The sequence below is a fragment of the Tachyglossus aculeatus genome, chromosome 26, assembly GCF_015852505.1.
Source record: "Tachyglossus aculeatus isolate mTacAcu1 chromosome 26, mTacAcu1.pri, whole genome shotgun sequence".
In the NCBI taxonomy this organism is placed as follows: Eukaryota; Metazoa; Chordata; class Mammalia; order Monotremata; family Tachyglossidae; genus Tachyglossus; species Tachyglossus aculeatus.
The window spans coordinates 15,743,601-15,769,967 of record NC_052091.1 but is presented as its reverse complement, the minus strand read 5'-3'; the positions used below and the strand labels follow the sequence as shown (position 1 = coordinate 15,769,967).

The window sequence follows — 26,367 nt, the reverse complement described above, 5'->3', positions numbered from 1 at the left end:
ACAAATAGAAACAATCCCTACCCAACAACGGACCTCCTCTCCCCCGCTCCCTCCCGCAACCGCGTCGGGCGGCAAAGACACCAGAAGGAACGTGCAAAGCCCAGAGTTGGAAGCCTTCTTGTTCCGTGTCAACACTTGCGACATTTCCACCAGGAGCCCATCTGGGGAGAGCGGGTGGGGAGGAAAGAGAGATTCTGGCCGCTGCCGTCTCCCTCCTCCAGCTTGGCCGGGGCAGAGGGTCTCCAACGCTGCCAGAATCCCCCCGGGGGGTGAGCATCACCCGCACCATCGCCCTGCTCCTGTCTCATGGCAAACGGGCAGCGCTGGCACTGCCCCCGCAATGCCCGGTCCCAGGCCTTGGCTCGAATCCCTCTAGACTGTGAGCTCGTTGTGGGCAGGGAACGTGGCTGTTGCACTAAACTCTCCCAAGCACTTAATACATTGCCCTGCACACAGTAAACGCTCAATAAATACCACTGATTGACTGACCCGAGGGGTTGCTTTTGAATATTCTCGGTGGTGGCAACCGAGGGTAAGGAGTGTCAACGTACCCGAGAGCCCTTTTTAGTCAACAGCTTTTAGGTGAGAGAACAGAGGCGAGGAGGGTAAGAGGAGAAGCAGTGTAGCCAAGTGGCTAGAGCACGGACTTGGACGTCAGAAGGATCTGGGGGCTAATTCCGGCTCCGCCACTTTTGTGCTGTATGACCTTCGCTTCGCTGGGCCTCAGTTACATCATCTGTCGAATGGGGATTAAGATTGTGAACCTCAAGTGGGATGGGAACTATATCCACCAGAATACCTTGTGTCTATCACAGCGCTTAGTACGGTGTCTGGCACATGCTAAGTGCTTAACAAATACCATAAAATAAAAAGAGAGAGAGAGAGAGAGAGAGAACACAAGAGTCACTTCCTTCCACACTTGGTTAAATTCAGGTCAGGAAAACTTTCCCAGGCTGATTCACAGGAAGGGAAAGTGTTCGATTGCTTCCCTGCTCTTGACTTCCCTACTTAAGGCCACTCAACACTGATGTAGCCATCCCCCATGTCCCTTGTATGTCGTGAATTCCTGCCCGTCAAGAGGCTGCAGAGGTAGCCGACATGCTGCGGCCCCTCTCCCAACTCCCCGAGGGTGGACTGATGTGGGCTTAGTACCAAGCACTTAGTGCCAAGCGCTTAGTACAGTGCTCTGCACACAGTAAGCGCTCAATAAATACGATTGAATGAATGTGGGCAAACCCGGGGGCTCTGCTGAGAGTAGCCCATGCCAGACCTTCAGGGGAAAAAACAGGGAGGAGGAGGGGCCCGAGGGGACTGGGCTGTTGAGAACCGACTTGCCCTCTCAGAACCGGGCGAGGAAAAGCTTCGTCCCTGGAGCCTTCGGCTACCTCAGGCCCTGATGGGGTTGCTGGTTTTCCCCAAGGACAAGGAACCCACAGCCCCTCGGGAAACCATCCCTCTTTCTGGAGGTGAAGCCTCTTCAGTCTTTCAGCTGAACACTGAACAGGTTACTGATTCCCTCCTGACTTTTCCTTGCCCATTAGAGGGTGGCCACACCCTGCAGCGAGGAGAAAGAGACAGACCCAGAAACACGGGGAGAGAGAGAGAGAGACAAACAGAGAGACAGGCAGAGACACAGACAAAAATTTGAGCACTGGGGCAGACACAGGATAATCAGGTTGGACACAGTCCCCATTCCACATGGGGCTCCCAGTCTGGCTCCGCCAACTGTCAGCTGTGTGACTTTGGGCAAGTCACAACTTCTCTGTGCCTCAGTTCCCTCATCTGTAAAATGGGGATTAAGACTGTGAGCCCCACGTGGGACAACTTAATCACCTTGTATCCTCCCCAGCGCTTAGAACAGTACTTTGCACATAGTAAGCGCTTAATAAATACCATTATCATTATTATTATTATTGAGGAGGGAGAACAGGTATTTAAATCCCCATTTTACAGATGAGGACACTGAGGCCCAGAGAAGTGACTTGCCCAAGGCCACACAACAGGCAACCAATGGGGCTAGGATTAGAACCCAGGTCCTCTGCTTTCCAAACCCGTACACTTTCCACTAAGCCACGCTGCTTCGCCCTCCTGCCAACCCCTGCCCTACTACAGGTATTCAAAGTTCCCAGATCTAGTCCATGTTCCCCGACGTCAATTTATCTAACTCAGAGTGCATCACTCCCCTAGGGCTTTCCCACGTAAATCAACGTTTCCTCCAAATAGTGTGAAAAAACAGAACTGCACCATATCAGGGTGCCAGGAAGACAGGGTCTCTATTCAGATTTAAAACCATGCTTACACAAGAGTTTTCCTTAGTTACTGGTACTGAACAAGGGAATAAGCATTCATTTCTTCTCTGCCAGGGTTATACCCTCCCCACCTGTCCCCTCAACACTTCTGTGCCACTTGCATACTTTTTTTTAAAAATGGTATTTGTTAAGCACTTACTATATGCCAAGCACTGTACTAAGCACTGGGATAGATTACGTACAAGCTAACCACGTGGAACATAGTTCACGTCCCTCATGGGCTCACAGTTTTAAACCCCAGTTTACAGATGAGGTAACCGAGGCACAGAGAAGTTAGGTGACCCGTCCAAGGTCACACAGCAGGCAAGTGGCAAAACTGGGATTAGAATCCCGGTCCTCTAACTCCCAGGCCCTTGCTCTTTCTACTAGGTTACACTGCTTCCCACTTGTGAGCGACTGTAAACTCACATCCTCCTGTTATTCAAAAATTCACCTCTGACATACCCCATCATCTCTCCCCTTCTCTGCAGTTTTGCACTTCCTCCAGCCTTCAGGACGTGCCTACAAGGGGTCCCGCCGACACCTCAAGTTTAATGCGTCCAAAACGGAACTCCTCACCTTCCCATCCAAATTTTGTCCTCCCCTGGCCTTTCCCGTTACGACAGCCAGCACCATCATCCTCCCTGTCTCACAAGTGCATATTCTTGGCATTATCTTCGACACCACTCTCATTCAGTGTCAGGAAATCCTGCCAGTTCTGTGTTTGCAACACTGCTAAAACCCACCCTTTCGTCTCCATCCGAACCGCCACCATGCCGATCCAAGCACTTATCCTATCCCGCCTTGATTACTGTATCAGCCCCCTTGCTGACCCCCCTGCCGCCACTCCGACACACTCCGCTGTGCAGCTTATTTTTCTACAAAACCGTGTCCAAGTCTACTGAACTCCTCAAGAACCTCCAGCGGTTGCTCATCCATCTCTGCATCCAACAAAAACTTCTTCCAATCGGCCTTACAGCATTTAATCACCCCTCCTCCCATCTTGCCTCACTGCTCTCCTCCCGCAGCCCGCACACACCACTCCCCTAACGCCAAAGCTACTCATTATACCTCCATCTTATCCATCCCATCGTCGACCCCTTCCCCACATCCTCCCTCTGGCCCGCCAGCCCCTCCCACTTCACATACAACAGACCGCCACTCTCCCCACCTTCAAAGCCTTATTAAAAATCATATCTCCAAAAGGCCTTCCCTAAGCCCTCATTTCCCCTATGCCCTCCCCCTTCCGTGTCACTTGGATCTGTACCCTTTAAGCACTTGATATTCACTCCACTCTCGGCTCCACAGCAATTATGTATGCATCCATAATTTAATTATATTAATCAACCATCTCTCATTCAGCTCCTTGAGGGCAGGGAATGGGTCTACCAACTCTATTGTGCTCTCCCACATGCTTAGTACAGTGCTCTGCACACAGTAAGCACTCAATAAATACCACTGATTGACATTTAAGAACTCATGTACATATTCTTCCTCCTACCTGTCAGTTATCTTTCAGTCTGTCTCTCCCACAAGAACGTAAGCTTCTGGAGGGCAGGAACCATACCTACTAACACACACAAATACTGTGTTCTGCACACAGCAGGCACTCAAATACCACTACATGAATCAACATGGAGAAAAAAAAAAGGACACTAACACGCTTTCAGTCAACAGTTGCTGCCACCCCCGCCCCAGGAATCAATCGCATTTATTAAGCACTTACTGTATGCAAAGTGCTTGGAAGAGTATGATAAAACTGAGTTAGTAGACCTGCTTCCTGCCCACAAGAAGTTGACAGTCTAGAGGCGGAGACAGACATTAATATAAGCTCTGGATAATGGATATGTACATAAGTGCTGTGGGGTGAATGAAAGGTGAAAATCAAAGTGCAAAGGTGATGCGGGAGGGAGTGGGAGAAGAGGAAATGAGGTCTTAGTCCTCTTGGAGATGTGCTTTTAATAGGGCTCTGCAGGTGGGGAGAGTAATCATCTCCAGGACACCTGAGTTTACTTTATTTCCCTCAGGGATACAGCCAAAAGTCATGCAGTAAGACAGAGTTGGAGCAAAGCAAAAATCCCAGGCGGATATTTAATCCCCCAAATGGGTAATAATAATGATACTAATATGGTACTTGTTAAATGCTTACTATATGCCAAGCACCCTTCTAAGCATTGGGGTAGATAAAAGATAATCAGGTTGGACACAGTCCCTGTCTCACATGGAGCTCACAGTCTTAATCCCCATTTTGCAGAGGAGGTAGCTGAGGCACAGAGAAGTTAAGTGACTTGCCCAAGGTCACTCAGCAGACAAGTGGCAGAGCCGGGATTGGAACCCACGTCCTCTGACTCAGCTAGTCAGTTCCTGAAGAGCTCAAAGTTGATGCTAGATGAAAACTGAACCAAATAACAACCGCATCAGACCAAATTCTTTTGGGAGTATAGGTTAGGATTTGGTAGGAAATCAATTAACTCGGGTCTGAAATCAATTCTTCCTCAAATGTTCTACCTGATGGTCTGAAAAAAGAACTATACCAGAAACAATTCATATTACTGAGCAAAATCTAGCTTGTGGAGGTGGCAAGAACTAAAAAAAAAAAAACACTCCTTCGATTAATTCTTCATTGTTTCAAATCCTCTCTTGAGAATGATTCATACACAGCCGTCAGCCCTCTCTAGTACCTACATACTTAGAGAAGCAGGATGGCGTAGTGAATAGAGCACGGGCCTGGGACTTAAAAGGTCATGGGTTCTAATCCCGGCTCTGCCACTTGTCTGCTGTATGACCCTAAGCAAGTCACTTCACTTCTCTGTGCCTCAGTTCCCTCGTTGGCATAATGGGGATTGAGGCCGTGAGCCCCACGGGGGACAGGGACTGTGTCCAACTCCATTTGCTTGTATCCACCCCAGCACTTAGTACAGTGCCTAGCACACAGTAAGCGCTTTACAAGCACCACAATTATTATATTTATTTGGTAACCACTTTCAGCTCTTTTGTGTACTTGTTTATTTAACTGTACATTCAAGAATCTTTTTCTGTCTGGCTCCCGGATTAAAGGGCAAGCTCCCTGTGGGCAAGGAATGTGTCACTTTTTAGTTTTGCTCTTCCCAAGCCCTCAGTGTACCGCACCTAATGGATGCTCAGTAAGTACTACTACTTTTACGAAGGATAACCATGGAATTTATTAAGTGCTTATTACCTGCCAGGCCCAGGGGGCAACAAGATAATCGTATTGGATGCATCCCTGTTCCGCTCAGGGCTCATAATTTGAAAGAGGGAGAACGGGTATTTTACCCCCATTTTACAGAGGCAGAAAAAGAGGCCAGAAAAAAGTGAAGTGACTTGTCCAAGGTCCCAAAGCACGTAAAGGATAGAGCCGGGACTAGGACCCCTCCCACCCCGCACTCATCTGGGGCTCTTTCCGCTATACTTCACTGCCTCCCAAGAGAAGAGAGCTGCTCCGGAAGGGGAGAGGGACTCCGACGGGGCTCACCGGTACAAAATTCCTTGTTCGAGTTCTGGGGCACGACGATTCTCCGGTAGACAATGGGCTCAGCCTCCAGGATGTTCTCGTCATGGCGGTAGCGGGCGGGCCTCTCGTTCGGGGTGCCCCGGGAGCGGGTACCGCTCCGCCTCTCGTACGTGTCAATCTCTTCAAACACGGCTGCTTTGTCAAAGAGCGCCAGGTTCCCTTCGAAGTCAAAATCCGTATCTGGGATCTCTTCGATATCATCCCCGAAACACTCGTCGTCTTTATTCTTCATCTGGCCGTTCTTTAGGCCGCTCTTCTTTGGAGTCGCCTGATTTGGGTGTCGGCTGCTGGATGACCCTAGGGTTGGAGGGGGGAGAAAAAGAGACCATTAAACCAGGCATCCTTTGACCTTTGCTTCCTGATCCTCGGGTAATTAATGAGATGTGTATAAAAGCCAGCCAACTTTTAACTTTCCTCTTTTCCCCAACGTTTCTCCATTCTGCTGTGAGGCCTGGTGGATAGAGCACGATCTGGAAGTCAGAAGACCTGCGTTCTAATGCTGCTCCACCAATTTTTTTTAAATATTTGTTAAGCGCTTACTATGCATCAGACACTGTTCTAAGCACTGGGGTAAGTACAGTTAATTAGGTCGGACAGAGTCCCTGCCCAGCAATGGGGTACACTAAGTAGGAGAGGGAAGAGGTATTTAATCTCATTTTACAATTGAGAACTGAGGCCCAGAGAAGTTAAGTGACTTGCCCAAGGTCACACAGCAAGAAACTGGCAGAGGCGGGATTAGAACCCGTTTCAGGCTTTTAGTTTCCGCTAGGCCGTGCTGCTTCCAATTTGACTGCTGTGACACCTTGGGCAAATCACTTCAATTCTCTGGGCCTCAGTTACCTCATCTGTAAATGGGAAGTAAGACTGTGAGCCCCATGCGGGACGGGGACTGTGTCCAACCCGATTTGCTTGTATCCACCCCAGTGCTTAGTACAGTGCCTGGCTATAGTAAGCGCTGAACAAATACCACGATAACAACACAGATCAGGAACGCTCCCTACTCCTGTCCTCGGCATCTTGTCAACGTGCCAAATACCCCCAGTTCTCTAACGTGAGGCAGTTTTTTCAGTGATGGGGCAGGGCTGGGCCCAACCCGGCTCGAGCTGTCATATGAACACTCCCCAGTCGTGTTCTAACTCCTAACTAATCCTGGAGTTCGCCTTTACTCATCTCTCCGATTCGACCCACACGTTCCACCTGTCCCCGAATCCTGACGGATCTACCCTCACAGCATCGCAAGTGGCAGAAAAAAAAATCAATCTTATTTCTTCCTCAAAAACAGGTGGGGCAATTATGTGAGTAAATGCAATACAACTGTCGATAGCTGTATTCGGAAATGTCAAAGTCCTGCACATACTCCTTCCCTTCTGCCTTTAGATCGCAAACTCTGCAAGCAGGGTTAGCATCGTTTTACCTATTGAGCCTAGCTCAGTGCTAAGTATATAGTAGATAATAAATGTTAGTTGACTGGCATTCCACTATTTGGATGTGTAACTCCATTATGGATATCAGGAGAGTTGTACTTCCCAAGCGCTTAGTACAGTGCTCTGCACACAGTAAGCGCTCAATAAATACGATTGAATGAATGAATCCTCTCCATCCAAACTGCTATTGTGCTGGTCTCTGCGCTTTTCCTTCCCCGCCTCCTGTCTCCCCCCACTCCACACTTCACCCTGCTACTCAGATTCTTCTAAAAATTCATTCAGCTCTCCTCTAGCAAGAACCTCCATCTGCCTCTGTTTCAAACAGACACTCCGTACCATAGGCTTTAAAGCGCTCGATCGGCTCGCCCACTCCAATCTCACCTTGCTGGTTTCCTGCAACCCGGCCCACACACTTCCCCCTTCTTGTCCCAATCACCTCACAGTAACCTGATCTCATCCGTCTCACCATCAACGCCTCATCCGCATCGCCGCAACCCCCTCCTCTTCATACATGAAGGACCACGTGCTCTTCGCGGAAAGCGCTCAGAAGCATTTATTCACTGATAGGCAAAGTGCACATTGAGAGGATGTACAGTAGAAGAGAGGACACAAGGCCCCATCCCTACCTAGTGGGTACTCAAACCACTCTGGCAGAGTCATTATTATCCTCAGGACCCGAGGGCTTCGCTCACCTCATCCCAACCATCCTCTCGGATCCTACTCACCTCCCCTGAACCCCGCCAGCAAGGAAGGTGAGTGGGAATCCACTGTATAAGACTGGTCACTGATATCTGAGTGCTGAGTAAAAGAGCACTCTGTACTAAGCACTTGGGAGAGTAGAATACAATACAGTTGGTACACGTGTTCCCTGCCCACAGGAAGCTTACAGTCTAGAGGGGGAGGCGGGGAAGGGAAGAATGGCACCCAGAAAGCCCACAGATCCATCAGCAAGTTGGCGGAAGAGCCGGAAGTTGCTCCTGCCCCACCGATTCCAAGCACCCCTACTAACTCTTGTTACATTGTACTCTCCCAAGCGCTTAGTACAGTGCTCTGCTAGCAGTTAAGCACTCAGTAAGTACCAGTGATTGACTTACTGAAGCTGCCATTCTCTCTGTAAGGTCGCTCAGCTGGGAAGTGGCGATTCGCCCAGGCCTCTTGCTTTTCCAGAATTTGCCCCGCCAAATCTTGCAGCCCCACTGCTTTCGTGAAACCCACTCGGCGCTCTTCGCTCTGCCCAACCTCAACTTTCAATGAGAAGCAGCACGGCATAGTGGATAGAGCAGAGCCTCGAGAGTCAGAAGGTCATGGGTTCTACTTCCAGCTCTGCCACTTGTCCGCTGGGTGACCTTGGGCGAGTCACTTCACTGTGCCTCATTACCTCATCTCTAAGATGGGGATCAAGACTGTGAGCCCGCTGTGGGACAGCGACCTGGGTCCAATCCGACTTACTTGTATCCACCCCAGCGCTTAGCAGAGTGCCTGGCCCATAGTAAGTGCTTGACAAGTATCACAATTATTATTATTATCGTCTCCAAGCAGTCACCTGGGAGGTCTCAGTGCTCAACCCTCAGCCAACCCATTTGCCGTGCTTAGAGAGAGTCGAGCCCTGGGATGCGCAGGAAAAGGAGACCTTTGTCTAGCCTAGAGTACTCTAGCCATCGTGCCAACTGGCCTGGGATAGAACCCAAGGAATCCCCACCCACCTGGGACTTTCAGCTTATCAGTTCCTATCAATCGATGGTATTTATTGAGCACTTACTGTGTGCAAAGCACTGCAGTAAGCACTTGGGGAGGTACAACAAAACAGAGTTGGTAGAAAGGAGCATGTCTAAAACACCACCGTCTCATGAGTTTCCGGCCTCCGGACCGTGGCTGGATTTCAAGACCCGCTCGCTACCGGCCATCAGGATGGCAGCTCTTGGTGGATGCAGTGATTACAAGGGTTCATATTCCTACCGCACTTGAAGTTGAACTTCGCCCTCGAGCTCTTTGATGCTGAACATGCTCTCTGCATTCCCAAGGGGAAGTCCACTGCAAATCTCCTTATTCATTCACTCATCGGAGCCACTCTATGCGGTCACACCTTTTTTTAAGGCGCACCAAAGCGTCCTCTCCCCAAGTCAACCCACAACATCGGGCCAGTGGAGAGACATCCAACCTGCTGAGAGTCACCGATCCCTCCGAGGCTACACTGATTTTTTCATTCTAGGTGGAGAGCAGCTGCTGGAATCTCACAGGGACTAGTAGAATATTGAAGTCATTTCTAGCCTGTCAAGATGGACATTGGCAATGACGGGGCTGCGGTTTAAAGAGCCCCCACACTTCCTGACCAACCTGCCTGTAAGTCATGGGGTTCCGGCGGCCAAAATTTAATGTCCCGCTTTCCCAGGCCGACGAGATTGCTTTTTGCTATCTGCCTAAATCCTCTACTTAAACTTGGATCTTTAAGCAGCTAATCTTTGTGACTGTCACCAGCAAGTGACAGAATGACAAATACAGAGAAGGCGCGTGGCCTAGTGAAAAGAGCACAGGCCTGAGAGTCAGAGGACCTGAGTTCTAATCCCAGCCCTGCCCCTTGTCTGCTGTGTGGTCTTGGGCAAGTCACTTCATTCCTCTGGGCCTCAGTTACCTCGCCAGTCAAATGGGGTTTTGACTTTTAGACTGTGAGCCCACTGTTGGGTAGGGACTGTCTCTATATGTTACCAACTTGTACTTCCCAAGCGCTTAGTACAGTGCTCTGCACACAGTAAGCGCTCAATAAATACAACTGATTGATTGATTGATTAAATCCTCCAATCTAGAGCCCCATGTGGGCTGGGGCTGTGTCCAAAGGGATTAATTTATAGCTATCCCGGTGTTTAGTACAGTGGCAAAGAGTACGCAGTTAACAAGTACCATAAAAAAGTGACCTCGAGCTATAAATCTACATCCTCTCCTTCCTTATCCAACAATTTTCCCTTATTAAAAAAAATCATTCCAAATCAATATTAATTCAGAAATCGAGACAAATAAACCCTGGTTATCGCTGACGCCGGGAACCATAAAGCAAACTATGAGTCACTTCAAAGGGCCAATTCCGTGACAGAGATAACGGGGAATTACATGCTCAGGGAAATTTTCTGAAGCGTCCCACTATTCTTGGGAAACCTCCCTTCCTCTGTAGCTTTGAGCTGGGAGCGTACCAACTCGCCGCCCTCCATCGGACGAGGATGGGCTGAAGAAAGGTGGATGTGCCCAGAACAGACAAGTGGCTGGGATTAGAACCCAGATCCTTCTGATTTTCAGGCTTGTGCTTTATCCACTGAGCCAAGCTGCTTCTTGGCTCATGGGGGTCTACAAAGCATGCTTCCTGGTTGAACTGGGAAGTCCCACGATTGGCATCAGATTGTAAAGGTCTCCCAACAACAGCCCGTATGGAATCGAAGGATTTGCCTTGAAGCCAACAAAGTGGATAGCAGGGAATGTCGAAACTTAGAAATCCTCCCTATAAATCATGGAGATGGGAACATCTGTACACTGCACTGTGTGGGGCTGCTTTTTAAGGCCCACGGAACATTTCACCTATTAATAACGTCAGCTCTGGATTGGCACCATGGGTCACAAAGACTTGGGTTCAGCAACTAGAAGATTGTGGGTGCGGAAACAGAGCTGGAAATAGTCAGCAGGATACTCTTTTCATGCCACACGGCTGCCCAGGGAGTCCTCGTTACAGAAGAGCTCAGGGACGGGGGGTGCGGTCAATTATATAGCCCGACAGATCAGTTAAAAAACTTTCGGCAGCCTCCGTCCCCTTCCTAACCAATTTCCCGATCCACAGTTTCACTAGCCCTTTGTACACTTTCTAACATCAACCCAATGACGTGGTAGGCGTGGAGCATCAGTAGCTGGAAGGAGGGTATCGGTGGGCCCACTAAAATGCCCCTTTTGCTAGAATTCTCACTTGCTCACTGCTGATTAAATCATTCAGGCCCTGGGAAATAATTTTACCCAGAAAAAGACTGGTCCTTAGGTCTTGTGGGACCCAAACCGGTCAAACCCAGAACTGAATCCTGCTGATACTGGGTGGGCCAGATCAGTCCCTGCCATCAACCCACCCCGACGAGCTGGGGCCAAGCCTGGCGTTGCAACCACCGCCCAGAAATCTACAGGGGCCACACATCCTCCCACATCAGAAAATCCTTGGTAAGCTGGGGCTCGGGCTGGCCGACCTGATGCTATTTCAGAATGTGATACGGGCTCTGGAGAGGAACAGTGACGGTGAGCTTAGGAAGAGTGAAGGAAGTCTGGGCAGGAAGAGAGAGACCGCCCAGGTAGGAGACTCTAGTGGCCTAGAACAAAAACCAAAACAAAAAGTGAACTTGAAGGAGGCAGTTAGTGGGGAGGCAATTAGCGAAGGCAATAAAAAACCGTTTGGAAAGGGCTGTAGGTGAGAGAAGGGGATACTGGAAGTAAAGAAAGTCCGCAGAGCAGATGATTGAAGAGGGAAAGAAAGGAAAAAAGACAGTTGTTCAAAGACTGTGAAGAATGAAAATGCACTTTAGCCTGAAGATGAGATAGGCGAGGGAGAGAAATCCACAGTTATGCTGAGGTTGCGTGTTTGGGAACCGGAAAGGAAACCTATCAAAGATAACAAGAGGAGGGACTGGGAGCAGAGGGTTTTAGAGAAAAGATAAGGCATGCAACCACCTAAATTTGAATTGGCAATGAGATATTCAGGAGTTGTCTGTGAGAGAGTAGATGAAAGATAATGCAAGGGGGGGAGAGGCAATTTGGGAAGCCATCAACATTAAAATGGGGGCTGAAACCAGGAGATTATCAGTGAGGGCTGCCCAAGAATACTAGGTGGAGACCCAGAAGAACACAGAGATACAGGGATCAATTGTACTTTCCAAGCACTTAGTACAGTGCTCTGCACACAGTAAGCGCTCAATAAATACGATTGAAGGAATGAATGAACTTCTAGGCATGGGCGATTCCAAAGGAGAACTAGAAGAGTTCCAGAAGAAAACACTGTAGAGCAGAGGGACGGCCACCTTCGTTCTGTCTCGGAGTGACCAGTCCATCTACACTCCATCTAAGTGCTCCAAGGAAACTCAAAGACTTACGGCCTGATAAAAATTCCCAAACCCCAGGGAGACCCGCTCTGAGAGGAGAGGGAAGAGCCTGCACTGGCTGCTTGACAGTGAGATCCGTGGCTTCTTCTAACCAAACCACGGGCTCCCAACAGCCACAAGAGGCTTATTAAAAGTCGGGAAAAGAACCACATTCTAGTCAGTTTAAAAAAAAAGTGCAAACCCCAAAGATTTACGGAAGCCTAGGTTGAGCCAGGATAATAATAATAATAATGATGATGATGGTATTTGTTAAGTGCTTATTATGTGCCGAGCACTGTTCTAAGCACTTATCACCATGTGGTTCCTCGAGATTGAGGCCCAGCTGAAACAAAGAGCTACTAGGCTAGCCCCAGGTGGAAATCCTGCCAACGGCCATTGCCTTCGAGCTCAGCACCTGTCCGAGGCTTTATGGAAAGGGACCGGGATAATAATAATAATGGCATTTGTTAAGCACTTACTGTGTGCAAAGCACTGGGGGGATACAAGGTGATCAGGTTGTCCCACGTGGGGCTCACAATCTTCATCCCCATTTTACAGATGAGGGAACGGAGGCCCAGAGAAGTAAAGTGACTTGCCCAAAGTCACACAGCTGAGGAGGAGCCAGACCGGGATTCTGGTTCAATCATTTAATCATATTTATTGAGTGCTTACTGTGTGCAGAGCACTGTACTAAGCGCTTGGAAAGAACAATGTGGCAACATATGGCGACAGTTCCTACCCAACAACGGGCTGACAGCCTAGAAGGGGGAGACAGACAACAAAACAAGTAGACAGGCAACACTTCCAACACTGCCCTCAACCATCTATGTGGGTAAGTCACTAAACCTCTCTGGGCCTCAGTTTCCTCACTTGTTTTGCTGTCTGTCTCCCCCTTCTAGACTGTGAGCCCGCTGTTGGGTAGGGACCGTCTCTATATGTTGTCAACTTGTACTTCCCAAGCGCTTAGTCCAGTGCTCTGCACACAATAAGCACTCAATAAATACGACAATGAATGAATGCACAAAACACCCATCCTCCCTTCCTCTGACTGAGCTCTGTGTGGGATGGGGACTGCTGAGCTGGTGATCTTCCCAGGGCTGTGCGCATTTTAAGTGCTTAAGAAGCACCAGTATTATTAGTAGTATACTAAGCATGGACCTCCAGACCCTCCTACCACCAGGGTCAGCTATCTCCATTTGGTGATAAGAGGTCCTCAGGGAAGGCCAGAAGAAAATACAAAGAGCCCAAGAGGAAGACCAGCACAATTAAAAAAAAATATATATATATATATATATATTTCCTATATTTATATATTCCTATATTTATATATATATATTTATATATATTTTCACATCTTCCTCTTTCCTTCTCCCTCGCCAAAAGCAGAAGAGCAAGGGCTTGGGAGTCAGAGGACGTGGGTTCTAATCCCAGTTCTGCCACTTGTCTTCTGCGTGACCTCAGGCAAGTCACTTCACTTCTCTGTGCTTGTTACCCCATCTGTAAAATGGCGATTAAGACTGGGAGCCCCAGGTGGGACGGGGACTGTGTCCAACCTGATTACCGTGTATCTATCCCGGTGCTTAGAACACCGCTTGACACACAGTAAGCGCTTCACAAATACCACAATTATTATTGATACTATTATTAAGCAGAAAAATACAGGCTTTTCTTTTCTAGGGTGGACTGCTTCCATGTGCTTAGCTTATTAAGCGGGACCGTGCCCTGGCTTTGCATCAAACTGGCCACTGGCCACGGGGCAAGACAAGAGCCTCCTTTGGAAAAGGTAAACAAATCTTCCCCGATTTCTTTACCTTCCAAGTCCGAGGGCCAAGCACGCATCAAGTCTCCGCAGGCTGGCTGACCTCCCGCGCCATACCTCTCAGGGATTCTGCTGCCAAAGCCTGGTGCCAACGGGTCCCGGTGCCAGGGCTGTACGTAACCCATTGTTGGGAAACGCGTGATGCCATTTGTTGTTTATTGGTTTCTGTCACACGAGTATTGTAAAGGGGAACGCTGGCTCTAGCTTTAGCACGCTAAAGGGCAACTGAAGGTCAAGCAGCAATGCTTTAACCCTACCAACCGTGACAGCCTGCGTGAGAAGACGCCTGATAACATCTCGGGACATTCCTCTGGAGGCTCCCCAGCTCCTACAATCAGCCGGCCCCTTGAGCCCCGCTGCTGGGGGTCCCGCCTTACTGGGGGGGAGAGACGGGGGACGGGGAGAGAGAGGAGGGAGAGGAAAAGCCACCCACCCCCGAGGCTTCCTGCCCAAAGCCAGCCTAACTATTCCCTGCTCCACCCGGCCCTGGAGATCCTCACAGTCGCGGGCCATCCAACATTGTTTTCCAGCCTCTCTGAACGCCACCCAACTGATCTCCTTCATCACTCACCACCTCCACACACCAGGGGAGGAGGAACCGTGCACGGGCTAAGGTTCGATCCCAAGGGATCGCTCACCTCCACCCAGAAATACCTCAGGACTCTCATCTTTCAAGTGCCGACAAGGCTCGTCTTATTCAACGGTAGGCGTTCCCTCTGAGTGGCCGTCTGGCCCCGACGGGGGCCCAGCTGGTTTAGAGTTCGAGGTGCTAGAACCCGATCTCTTGGCGGCCGGGCCTCAGTTCCGTCACCACGATACCCGAGAGGAAGGGAGATCTGACTCGGTTAATCCGGGTAACCTGAGACCTTCAAATTCTCTACCTCTTTCGACTGCTCAATCCTAGCCTTGAAATCGAGCAACACGAGTAGAGGCAAAGTGAGACGTTTTCTGGCTAGGACCCAATGTGCCTGCCAGATTCGGTGCCGGCGAACCGAGGCGTCACCCAGATTCTCAAGTATTTCCAACCTGGATGAGGTCTCCAAACTGACTGCTCCTTTACGGGCTAAAATAATGGGCTAATTCTGTTTCATTGTATCCTCCCATGCGCTCAGTACAGTTCTGCAAATAGTACGAGCTCAATAAATACCACTGACTGAAAATCTATTTTAAGGCATCTAAGAATCTCAACAGCCTCATGCTATTGGCTAACTCACATGACCAGATGGAGTTTGGCGGTTCACAGCCTCCACTAGTCAGCTAAAAAAATGACAACAGTGGAAATCGACATTACCAGTGAGAGAAGAAAAACAAACCATTCCAGGGAAAAAGGAAAACAACGAAAAAAAAAAAAAATAACTGGGGGCTGATCCACTCCACAGCCCACTTGTCCACCAAAAAGGAAATAGCCTGGCAGTTGATTTCACAAGAGATGCAACTGACGGGACTTGTTTCATTGCCGAGCAGCAGTCCAGGCGGTGACAAAGGAATGTGTTGTTGTCGGCAGCCTCTCACCAAATGCACTTCCCAGATTAACTTTGGGTCCAGATGTACACAGGGCACAAAATGGCAGACAGTTTGGCGCTCACTCCTCCTGAACACTTAGATCTGGAGCTATCCAGAGTGCAACCTCACCTGTCCCTGAATGGAGAAAAGCAGGAAGGGGGCCCCTGCACCTTTCCATACACCAACCACGAGCTGAAAACCACGAGCTGTCGCGACAGCCGGTTGCCGAGAAACAATTAGCTGGGTGCTGGCTTGGCTTGGGCTAATTTTCGAGATGTTCCCAGCATCCAGGTGACAGCAGAGTTCAACTCAGAGGCTTAAACCGTAAGACTATTTCCGACTACAAAATGGGATCGTCTGGGCTCTTGAAAAGTAGCTAGGAATCTTCTAGTACTGGTGGGTACCCAACTCTGTGCCATCTGCCCAAAGGAGAACTTGGAAGCTACTTGCAGAGGTAACTGTAAGACACATTCCACCTCAAAAAAAAACTATGGTATTAAGTGCTTACTATGTACCAGACACTGTATTAAGCACTGGGGTAACTACCAGCTAATCAGGTTGGACACAGTCCATGTCCCCATTTTACAGAGGAGGTAGCTGAGGGACAGAGCAGTTAAGTGATCTGCCCAAGGTCGCAGAGCAGACAAATGGCGGAGCTGGGGTTAGAACCCAGCTCCTTCTTCACAAAGACAGGTCCCTTAAGAGCACCATTGTTGAAAAAATCTCACATCTTTGAAGAGCTCCGAGATAACTGTTCAGAGGCCTCATGTTGGACAGAGAAGGCTTCATAAAGGCCTTAGAGCTAGCGAGTCACTATCTCTTAGGGAGAAGCAGTGTGGCCTAATGGATAGAGCCCAGGCCTGGGAATCGGAAGGACCTGGGTTCTAATCCCAGCTCCACCATTTGTCTGCTGTGTGACCTTTGGCAAATCACGTCTTCTCTGTGCCTCTGTTCCCTCATCTGTAAAAATGGGGATTAAGACGCTCCCTTGTGGGAGAGGGACTGTTTCCAACCTGACTGCTTGTATCCACCCCAGTGCTTACTACAGTGCTTGGCACAGAGTACTTGCTTAAATACCATAATAATTATTATCATCATCATCATGGAGAACGTTCAGACATCGAGAGATTAAAGAGGGTGAAAGTTGCTAGGAAGACCTGCAGGCAAAACAGTCAATTAATTCACTTCAAAGATTTCTAACATACAGATAAAGGCCACAGATTTTTCAAAAAAACTATTTATAGGTCACCTGACTTTGGACAACCTTCAATTATTGGGTAGAGTTACATCACAGTTTGGAGTATTTTGGCTTGACCAACAAAATCAAAGTTTGACTGCTCGTGTCTGTTAGAACCAGTTCTTATCTGCCTACATACTTCCAATTTAACCCATTTGTCATCATTAGACTAAGGAAAAAAAGGAGGTAACTGCAACAAAACGTTCTTGGCAAATCCCTGTTATAGGGCAGAGCTAGTGAAGCTAAGCGATAAGGAAAGAACTTAAGCGAGCTGGGAAAAGACTCCTTCTCTGCTCTGGGCAATTGGTAAGTGTGGCAAATTGGTGGCAAATTCCCTCATTTGCTAATCCCAGCTCTGTGGTCATCAACCATCATCAAATATAGCCCCAAGGGGGGCTAAAAAGTAGTTTGTTAAGAAAAGTTGGTTTTAGTTTTCCTGAGCCTTATTATTTTTCCTAGCTCGGCAGCAGATGTCACTGAACTGACCCCCCAAAATTTTAATGCCTAGTTTCAGGAAGCAGAAGTAACTTTAAAAAAAAATAAAAAACAAACTTAAAAAGCTGATTTCTCATGTGTTCACTTGGGTGCACCAGAGCATATAGATGCTCTCCTCTGAGAAATGGTGCTTCCAGATGACTCTGTATTCGCTTACATTTGCACCAGCCTAAAACATACCACTGCAAACACTGTCATTTCACAGGATGGGATTGGAGATCAAAGCATATCAGGCTAACTTCACCCCTCTAGCTCCTTCCCACCCAAAGAATAGTTTTTTATAACTCAGGCAGAGAAAAGCAATGCTTTTATCGAAAGCAACAAGTGTCTCTCCAAGAGAACAGCTGCAAATACTGTTTTTGGGATCCTCTGCTTCAGTTAGATTAAAAGCACGGTGAAGCTTCATGACTGTTTTCCATCTGGTTTTTGATTTACAGCAAGACGCAAATCTTGAACTCCGAGACTCCTTTAAGGATTGGGGGGTACCAAGGGCATGTGACCTTCTGTTTTTCCCTTTTTTTAAAATGGAATTTGTTGAACCCTTACAATGTATCAAGCACTGGTCTAAGCGCTGGGGTAATACAAGTTAATCAAACGGTACACAGTCCCTGTCCCACCTGGGATTCCCAGCCACATGGCGTAGCAGACAGAACACAGGCCTGGGAACCAGAAGGTCATGGGTTCTAATCCCAGCTCTGCTACTTGCCTGCTGAGTGACCCTGGACAAGTCACATCTCTGTGCCTCAGTTGTCTCATCTGTAAAATGAGGACTGCGAGCCCCACACAGGACAGACACCATGTCCAACCTGATTTGCTCATATCCACTCCAGCCCTGAGTACACTGCCTAGCACAAAGTAAGCACGCACTACCGTTATTATTATCGTTGTTGAGTAGGAGGGACAACAGGTATTGAATCCCCATTTTGCACCTGACGAATCTGAGGCACAGAAACGTTAAGAGACTTGCCCAAGGTCACACAGCAGACAAGTGGTGGAGCCGGGATTAGAAAATAGGTCCTTCTGATTCGCAGGCCCGCTATGGCACGCTGCTTCTCTTAAAAATCTGCGAGGGGGCGGGTGTGATAGCAAACATGAAACGTCACAGCCACGGAGGCTTTTAAGTGAAGTCTTACTAGCTTCCTTTTCATGGCCACAGTAAAGGGATTGAAGGGCCAAAATGGATGAGGAGTTACAATCCGGGAACGTGGAAGTTAGGGAGAAACACCAACATGCTACTCACAGGAATTGTGCCTCCGACGGAAACTTTTGGCCTGACTCAAAGACTCCATGTGCCTGTCTACGTAGCTTTTGGAGAACTGTTGCTGCTGGGGGGAAATGGCAACCTCTTGGTTCTTCAAGTCGGTCCTCCTGGGGATGTTCTGGGGAGCGCTGCTGGGAGGCGCTTTCCTTAGCATCTTGCCTGTCCCGTTCTGATCGGTGCCCACTGGGTAGCCAACACCGGGGATGCCTAATTCGATCTGCTGCAAGTCCCCACACTGCTGGCTGTCCCCGAGTCCTGGAATCTCCAGAATCTTCAACTCCGTAATGTCGCCTGCCCTGAAACGGCAGAAGTCCCCCACCGCGAAAAAAATAATCAGTACATCGATCACACCTCTTAAACGGAAGTTAGCGTGCTGAGGGAGCGGTGATCGATCACAAAAACTGGCATCTGCCACCTGTGGTCATCTTCGTGGCGCTTTCCTTCATCCCTAGGAAGTTTTCAGACTCATCGCAATCTCAGGCTGGAGCCCAAAACACCTACTCGCCTTCTGATGCTATCGAACCAAAGTTTCCAAAAAGAGAACCGAGTAAAAATCCTTTGGCACACTCTGCCCTGGCTCTGATCTTTTCAAAAACATGAGCACGAGGTGGGGAAAGGGGGAAAGATCGCTTACTAAGAAAAGGTTGCTTAAGGAAGACTGCTGGTAAGAATAGTCTGCGGACAGAACATTTTTGCTATAATTAGGATCTTTTTAGTCACGTGAGGTTAATAGGGCCAGCGAGGACAAAGGAACAGTCCTTTGTACCAAATCTAGATTCCTTGGAGCAGGTGATAATTGTTGGGGTTTGCTACCAGCTTTTCCTGGGTGTCTCAGGGCAGGCAGGAGCAAAAAACTACAGACATATTCATTCAGTGGTATTTATTGAGCGCCTACTGTGTGCAGAGCACTGTACTAAACGCTTAGGAAGTACAAATTGGCAACAGAGACGGTCCCTACCCAACAACGGGCTCACGGTCTAGAAGGGCAAGCAGGAACTATGTTATAGGAATAAGAGGATTTCTGGGAAACAAAAAAATGGGCACTTGATACTACAGACTTGAGGCAAAAAAAAAAAAACCCCACCTAAAGTCTTAAGAGAAACAAACAAAAAAAAATTGTTTTGGAAACTATGAGTTAAATAATAAGCTACTGTGTTCCATCTGCATGCTCCAAAGCGATGAGGCAAAAAAACCGCCCTGCCAAAGATCACAGAGTTTGGATCACTTCACTGGGAGTCAATTAACACGCGAGGTCCCAATTAAGAACCGCACTTGCCAGCTTTCTTTCAGGGATGGAGAGGAGATAAAACCCTTGCCCTTGGAAAATAAGACAACACACCACCCTCCAAAGAAAGGCTCCTCCCGCCCAAGGGAATTTTAAGCAGTGAGGTATCGCCTTGAGCTCACCCCTGCAAATGTCTGACACCCCCCAACCCAAACCAGACTATAAGATCCTTGGGGGCAGGGATGGGGCATCTCTCCCAAGCGCTTGGTCCTGGGCTTTGCGATAAATACCAGCGACTGACTGATGGAATTTCCCAGTTCAAACCACCTGCCACACTGGTGAACGGAGGCCGGGGGGACTTACCTGAAGGTTACCTCTGGCACAAGGCACTTCACTCCATTGTGGAACGGTCGGGTCAGGGAGATGGTCTGGCTGACCTGATCCACGGCTGACACTTTTCCTTGATAAACCCCCAAGCTGTCCCCGCAGTTTATGGACACGATGCTACCCAGCCAATCTGCAGCCATATTTCCGATTGATCTGAGACCCTGGAGGGAGAAGGAACACAGCAGTAGTGGTTAGGGCATATACGGGGATGAATTTATCGGGCACTGACTCCCAAATGAGGATTTACCTCCTCTGAGGGAAGAAGCTGAATCCATGAATCCCAAACAGAAAGAACTGGTTCCTGGAGAGAAGCAGAATGCCCCAGGGTTATATCACATTATACAGTCATTCATTCAATCAATCGTATTTGAGTGCTTACTGTGTGCAGAGCACTGTACTAAGCGCTTGGGAAGTACAAGTTGGCAACATATAGAGACGGCCCCTACCCAACAGCGGGCTCACAGTCTAGAAGGGGGAGACAGACAACAAAACGAAATATATTCACAAAATAAAATAAATAGAATAAATATGTACAAGTAAAATAGAGTAATAAATATGTATATATATATATATATATACAGGTGCTGTGGGGAGGGGAAGAAGGTAAGGTGGGGGGGATGGGGGGAGGAGGGGGGGAGTTATAGAGAGAGTTATAGCTACCCCAGCACTTAGAACAGTGCTTGGCATATACTAAGCATTTAATACCATAATTATTATTATTATCATTATTATTAAGAGTTGTGGAATGTAATTTTTTTAAATCATCAAAATAAGCATTCTTAGCTACACACAGCCACACACCGAACCTACTCTGACATCTGACATCTACCCTCTTTGAATGCTGAAATCTAACTGATGCACAGAATGATACGCACAACCGTGGAAACTTCCTGGGAATAATCTTTGTCCTTTAACTCAAAATGAGGTTACACCAGCAGCACGGCATAGTAAATATAGCACAGCCTTGGGAGTCAGAAGGTCATGGGTTCTAATCCCGGCTCCGCCTCTTGGCTGCTGTGTGGTCTTGGGCAAGTCACTTCACTTCTCTGTGCCTCAATTACCTCATCTGTAAAATGGGGATTAAGACTGTGAGCCCTATGTGGGACAGGGGTTGTGTCCAACCGATTTGCTTGTAACCACCCCAGTGCTTAGTACAGTGTCTGGCACTCAGTAAGCGCTTAACAAATACCCCAATTATTACTAGAGCTTTACATGGACCAAACTGAGCCCCAAACCCCAATCTAACACACAGGCCAGATGAGGGGAAGATATGGGAATGGTGGGGCTGGCTCATCTAGGGCAAACTCTGCACCCCAACTTAATCAATCGTATTTATTGAGCACTTACGGTGTACAGAGCACTGTACTAAGCACTTGGGAGGATACAATATAACAGTTGTTAGACACATTCCCTGCCCACAACAAGCTCACAGGCTACAGGATGAGACAGACATTAATCTAAGTAAAATAAATTACAGATATGTACATAAGTGCTGTGGGGTTGAGGGAGAGGTGAATAAAGGGGGCAAATCAGGGTGACACAGAAGAGTGTGGGAGAAGAGGAAATGAGGGCTTGGTCAGAGAAGGCCGCTTGGAGGAGATGTGCTTTTAATAAGGCTTTGATGGCGGAGCGGGTTATTGTCTGTCAGATATGAAGAGGGAGGGCATTCCAGGCCAGAGGCAGGACGTGGGCGAGACGTCGGAGGTGAGAGAGAAGAGATGCAGTGATTTCAGCAGTCCCTACTCCCTTTCCCTTCAGCATCGCCTAGGCACTTGGAACTGTCCCCTTTAAGCACTTGTGTGCAGCGAACATGTCCATCAACACCTCTGTATTGTACTTCCCAATTGCTTCGTGCAGTGCTCCGCACACAGTCAAACCCTCAATAAACACCACTGATCGATTCTCTTCTCCCCCAGGGGACAACAACCCTCGGCAAGCATCCCGTAAGAACAGAAGACCCTATGTACTTGCTAGAATTACAAATCCCGACAGCCCTCTTGGACAACTGGAATCGCCTGACCCTCCTTCCACTCCAAAGTGAGACTTTAGCCAGCTGGGGGCTTCAGGCCCGGTCCCGATCCAAACTCCAAATCAATCAATCAGTCGTATTTATTGAGCGCTTACTGTGTGCAGAGCACTGTACTAAGCGCTTGGGAAGTACAAGTCGGCAACACATAGAGACAGTCCCTATCCAATAGCGGGCTCACAGTCTAGAAGGGGGAGAAGTGCCTAAAGACCAGACCATAAACCCATGAAGCGCTCTAGGTTACACTACTTCGGATGAAACGTCCGTTTGGGAGTTTCTATGACAGATTCGATGAAGAAATAGACAGACCCCTTTCCAGGACATATTTTAATGGTCTGATCGATTTCTTTAATGCTATTTGTTAGGCACGTGGTATGTGTCAAGCACTGTTCTAAGTGCTTGGGGTAAATATTAGTTTATCAAGTTGGACACGGTCCCTGTTTCCCACCCTAAATTGGAGGGAAGAGGATTTAATTGTCATTTTACAGATGAGGTAACTGAGGCACGGAGAAGTGAAGTGACTTGCCCAAAGGCACACAATGGAGTCAGGTCATCTGCCACAAACTAACCACCAAGATGCCACGATATCACCAAGAGTCAACACCAACTGGGAATTTTCTACTCTCTCGGGAATAGTACTAAACTCTTTACATATGTCCATGTGAACACAGAATAGAAGATTACAACAGGGACACGGTGTTATGAAATTAAATTGTATATGAGTCTTAAAACACCGGATATTAAACATTCTAATTTCATGCCTATGGCATCCTAGCACTTTATCTGCACAAACTCTTTCCCCTTAGGAACAGAGGGAGTTAAGATTGATAGCAGCGCTAGTTTCACTTGACTCCTTTGTGAAATGAAACTAAGAGCTGAGTGAAAAAAAATTGTAGATTCAGACAGGAGGAAAAAAAAACACAAAGAGAAGGGATGGAGGGGAAGTGCAGGGTGTGACGACAGAAGCAAAAATAAAACCCGCGCTGTGGGCAAATATTTGGACAAAACATTCCATTAGACTGTAAGCTCTTAGAGGCATGGGAATGTGTCTGCTAATTCTGCTCTACTGTGCACTCTGCACATAAGTGCTTAATAAATACAACTGATTGATTAGGAAGTCAGAACTCTTAACAAGGAATCTACGTACGGAGAGAGAAGGATTCACTGCTCTGTAGTGACATATTCAACAAACAGCACCGGTAAGATCTACTTTCAAACCAAACTACTTCAAACCTGTGGAAACCAAGGCATTCTCACGGAGTGACAATTACACAACAGGTCAGACTTTGCCACAGGACTCTGCTTTAGACACACTGTTCTGCATTTTCTCGCCACCCTGCTTATTTTCAGACTAGAGTGAGTAAAGTAACAAACACACACACACAAAAAAAAAAACCTGGAAGACTCTGGTTCTATCACTATTGCCACATTAATATAATCACTCATCCTCTCCTGCCTAGATTACTGCATCAGCCTCCTTGCTGACCTCCCAACCTCCTGTCTCTCCCCAGTCCAGTCCATACTTGGCTCCACTGGCCAGATCATCTTTCTACAAAAATGTTCAGGACACGTCACCCCCCTCCTCGAAAATCTCCAGTGGTTGCCTATCCACCTTCGTATCAAACAAAAGCTACTCACCATTGGCTTCAAAGCTGTCCATCTCCTTGCCTCCTCTTTCCTCACCTCGCTTCTCTCCTTCTACAACTCAGCCCGCACCCTCCGCTCCTCTGGTGCCACTAAACTTCTCATTGTGCCTCCATCTCGCCTGTCTCGCCACCGACCCCTGGCCCACATCCTACCTCTGGCCTGGAACGCCCTCCCTCAAATCCCACAATCACCATCTTTGAGTAAGACTCCTATCTGTATATTTTGGTGGTATTATAAAGTAAGTTTGGGTCTCTCCAAATAAAGCAATCAACTTCCCATTATTTACGGGCTGTCCTCCTCTTGCTGTACCAAGGGGCAGAGGAAGGGTCCTGGAATCATCACTTAATTGCGGTATTTGTGAAATGACTTGCCCAAGGTCTCACAGCAGACACAAGGCAGAGCTGGGGGTAGAACCCAGGTCATCTGATTCCCAGGCCCACGCTCTTTCCCCTAGGCCATGTTAACATGTCTTTTTGCCCCCAAAGAAACATCCCAAGGCCAAATATTTGGAACTAGGAGACTTTGGGCAAGTCAAATCACTTCTCTATGCCTCAGTCATCTCATCTGTAAAGTGGGGATTGAGACTGGGAGCCCCATGTGGGACAGGGACTGTGTCCACCCCGATTTGTTTGTATCCACCCCAGCGATAAGTACAGGGCCTGGCACATAGTAAGCACTTAAATACCATTATTATCATCATTAATGATCATTTAAGCGCTTACTACAGTGCTCTGCACACAGTAAGCACTCAATAAATACAATTGATGATGATGATTTCTAGACTGTGAGCCCACTGTTGGGTGGGGACCGTCTCTATATGTTGCCAACTTGCACTTCCCAAGCACTTAGTACAGTGCTCTGCACATAGTAAGCACTCAATACGATTGATTGATCGATCATTATTCTCTGGGCCTCAGTTCCCTCATCTGTAAAATGGGGATTGAGACTGTGAGCCCCACATGGGACAGGGCCTGTGTCCAACCCAATTTGCCTGCATCCACCCCCACGCTTACTATAGTACTACATAGGAAGCGCTTAATATTATCATTATTATGTCCATACCCTTAATTTATATGAACATCAGTTTCCCTCTCTAGACTGTAAGCTCCTTATGAGAATGAAGCTATTTTTACTAAGTGCCGTCGAGTCGTTTCCCATTCATAGCAACTCCATGGATATACTTTCCCCATAACGTCCTGTGCTCTGCCATAATCTGCAACTTTCTAATGGTTCTTCTGTTATCGGTGTTATGGTTTCTATCCCTCTAGCTGCCAGTATGCCTCTTCCTCATTTTCCCTGGACTTTTCCTAGCATTAGTGTCTTCTCCAGAGAATCAGTAGTCCTGTGTGTCCAAAATGTGCTCATCTAAGCCGAGTCATTTGGATATACTCCAAAATAAATAGAATATGTACAAGTAAAATTAAGAGTAATAAATACGTACAAACATATATACAAACACAGTGCCAGCTCAGGAGATTGAGGCCTAAGCCGTGTGGATATATATGTACATGTGTATGTGTTTGTACGTATTTGCGTGGATATATATATAGGTACGTGTGTATGTGCTTGTACGTATTTATTACTCTATTTCATTTGTACATATTTATTCCATTCATTTTATTTTGTTAACATGTTCGGTTTTGTTGTCTGTCTCCCCTCTCTAGACTGTGAGCCCACTGTTGGGTAGGGGTCGTCTCTATGTGTTGCCAACTTCTACTTCCCAAGCGCTTAGTCCAGTGCTCTGCACAAAGTAAGCGCTCAATAAATACGATTGAATGAACGAATGCGTGGAAGCCGCGTGGCCCAGTGGAAAGAGCACGAGCTTTGGAGTCAGAGGCCAAGGGTTCAAATCCCGGCTCCACCCATTGTAATAATAATTATAATTTTGGTATGTGCAAGGCACTGTTCTAAGCACTGGGGATGATACAAGGTGATTAGGTTGTCCCATGTGGGGCTCACAAGCTGTGGGACTTTGGGCACTTCTCTGTGCCTCACTTCCCAGTGCTTAGAACAGTGCTTTGCACGTAGTAAGCGCTTAATAGGCCCTACTGAGAGCTCACCTCCTCCAGGAGGCCTTCCCAGACTAAGCCCTCCTTCCTCTCCCTCCCCCCGTCTTACCTCCTTCCCTCCCCCACAGCACCTGTATATATGTATATATGTTTCTACAAATTTATTACTCTATTTATTTATTTATTTTACTTGTACCTATCTATTCTATTTATTTTATTTTGTTAACACGTTTGGTTTTGTTCTCTGCCTCCCCCTTCCAGACTGTGAGCCCACTGTTGGGTAGGGACTGTCTCTCTATGTTGCCAACTTGGACTTCCCAAGCGCTTAGTACAGTGCTCTGCACACAGTAAGCGCTCAATAAATACGATTGATTAATGAGAAGCAGCGTGGCTCCGTGGAAAGCGCCCGGGCTTTGGAGTC

The 26,367-nt window shown here is 47.8% G+C and overlaps 1 protein-coding gene across 1 annotated transcript in view; it reads right to left on the bottom strand.

The window, feature by feature from the left end:
- Positions 1 to 20,560, bottom strand: part of EDC3 (enhancer of mRNA decapping 3) — a 39,672-nt gene extending 19,112 nt beyond the window's left edge. The window contains exons 1-4 of the mRNA XM_038767162.1: positions 20,512 to 20,560; positions 20,241 to 20,426; positions 18,632 to 18,948; positions 5,782 to 6,117 (exon numbers count right to left, since the gene is read on the bottom strand). Of these exons, the coding sequence (XP_038623090.1) occupies positions 5,782 to 6,117; positions 18,632 to 18,948; positions 20,241 to 20,404 (817 nt within the window). The 5' untranslated portion in view covers positions 20,405 to 20,426; positions 20,512 to 20,560. The remainder of the gene's footprint in view (positions 1 to 5,781; positions 6,118 to 18,631; positions 18,949 to 20,240; positions 20,427 to 20,511) is intronic.
- Positions 20,561 to 26,367: the final 5,807 nt, after the last annotated feature.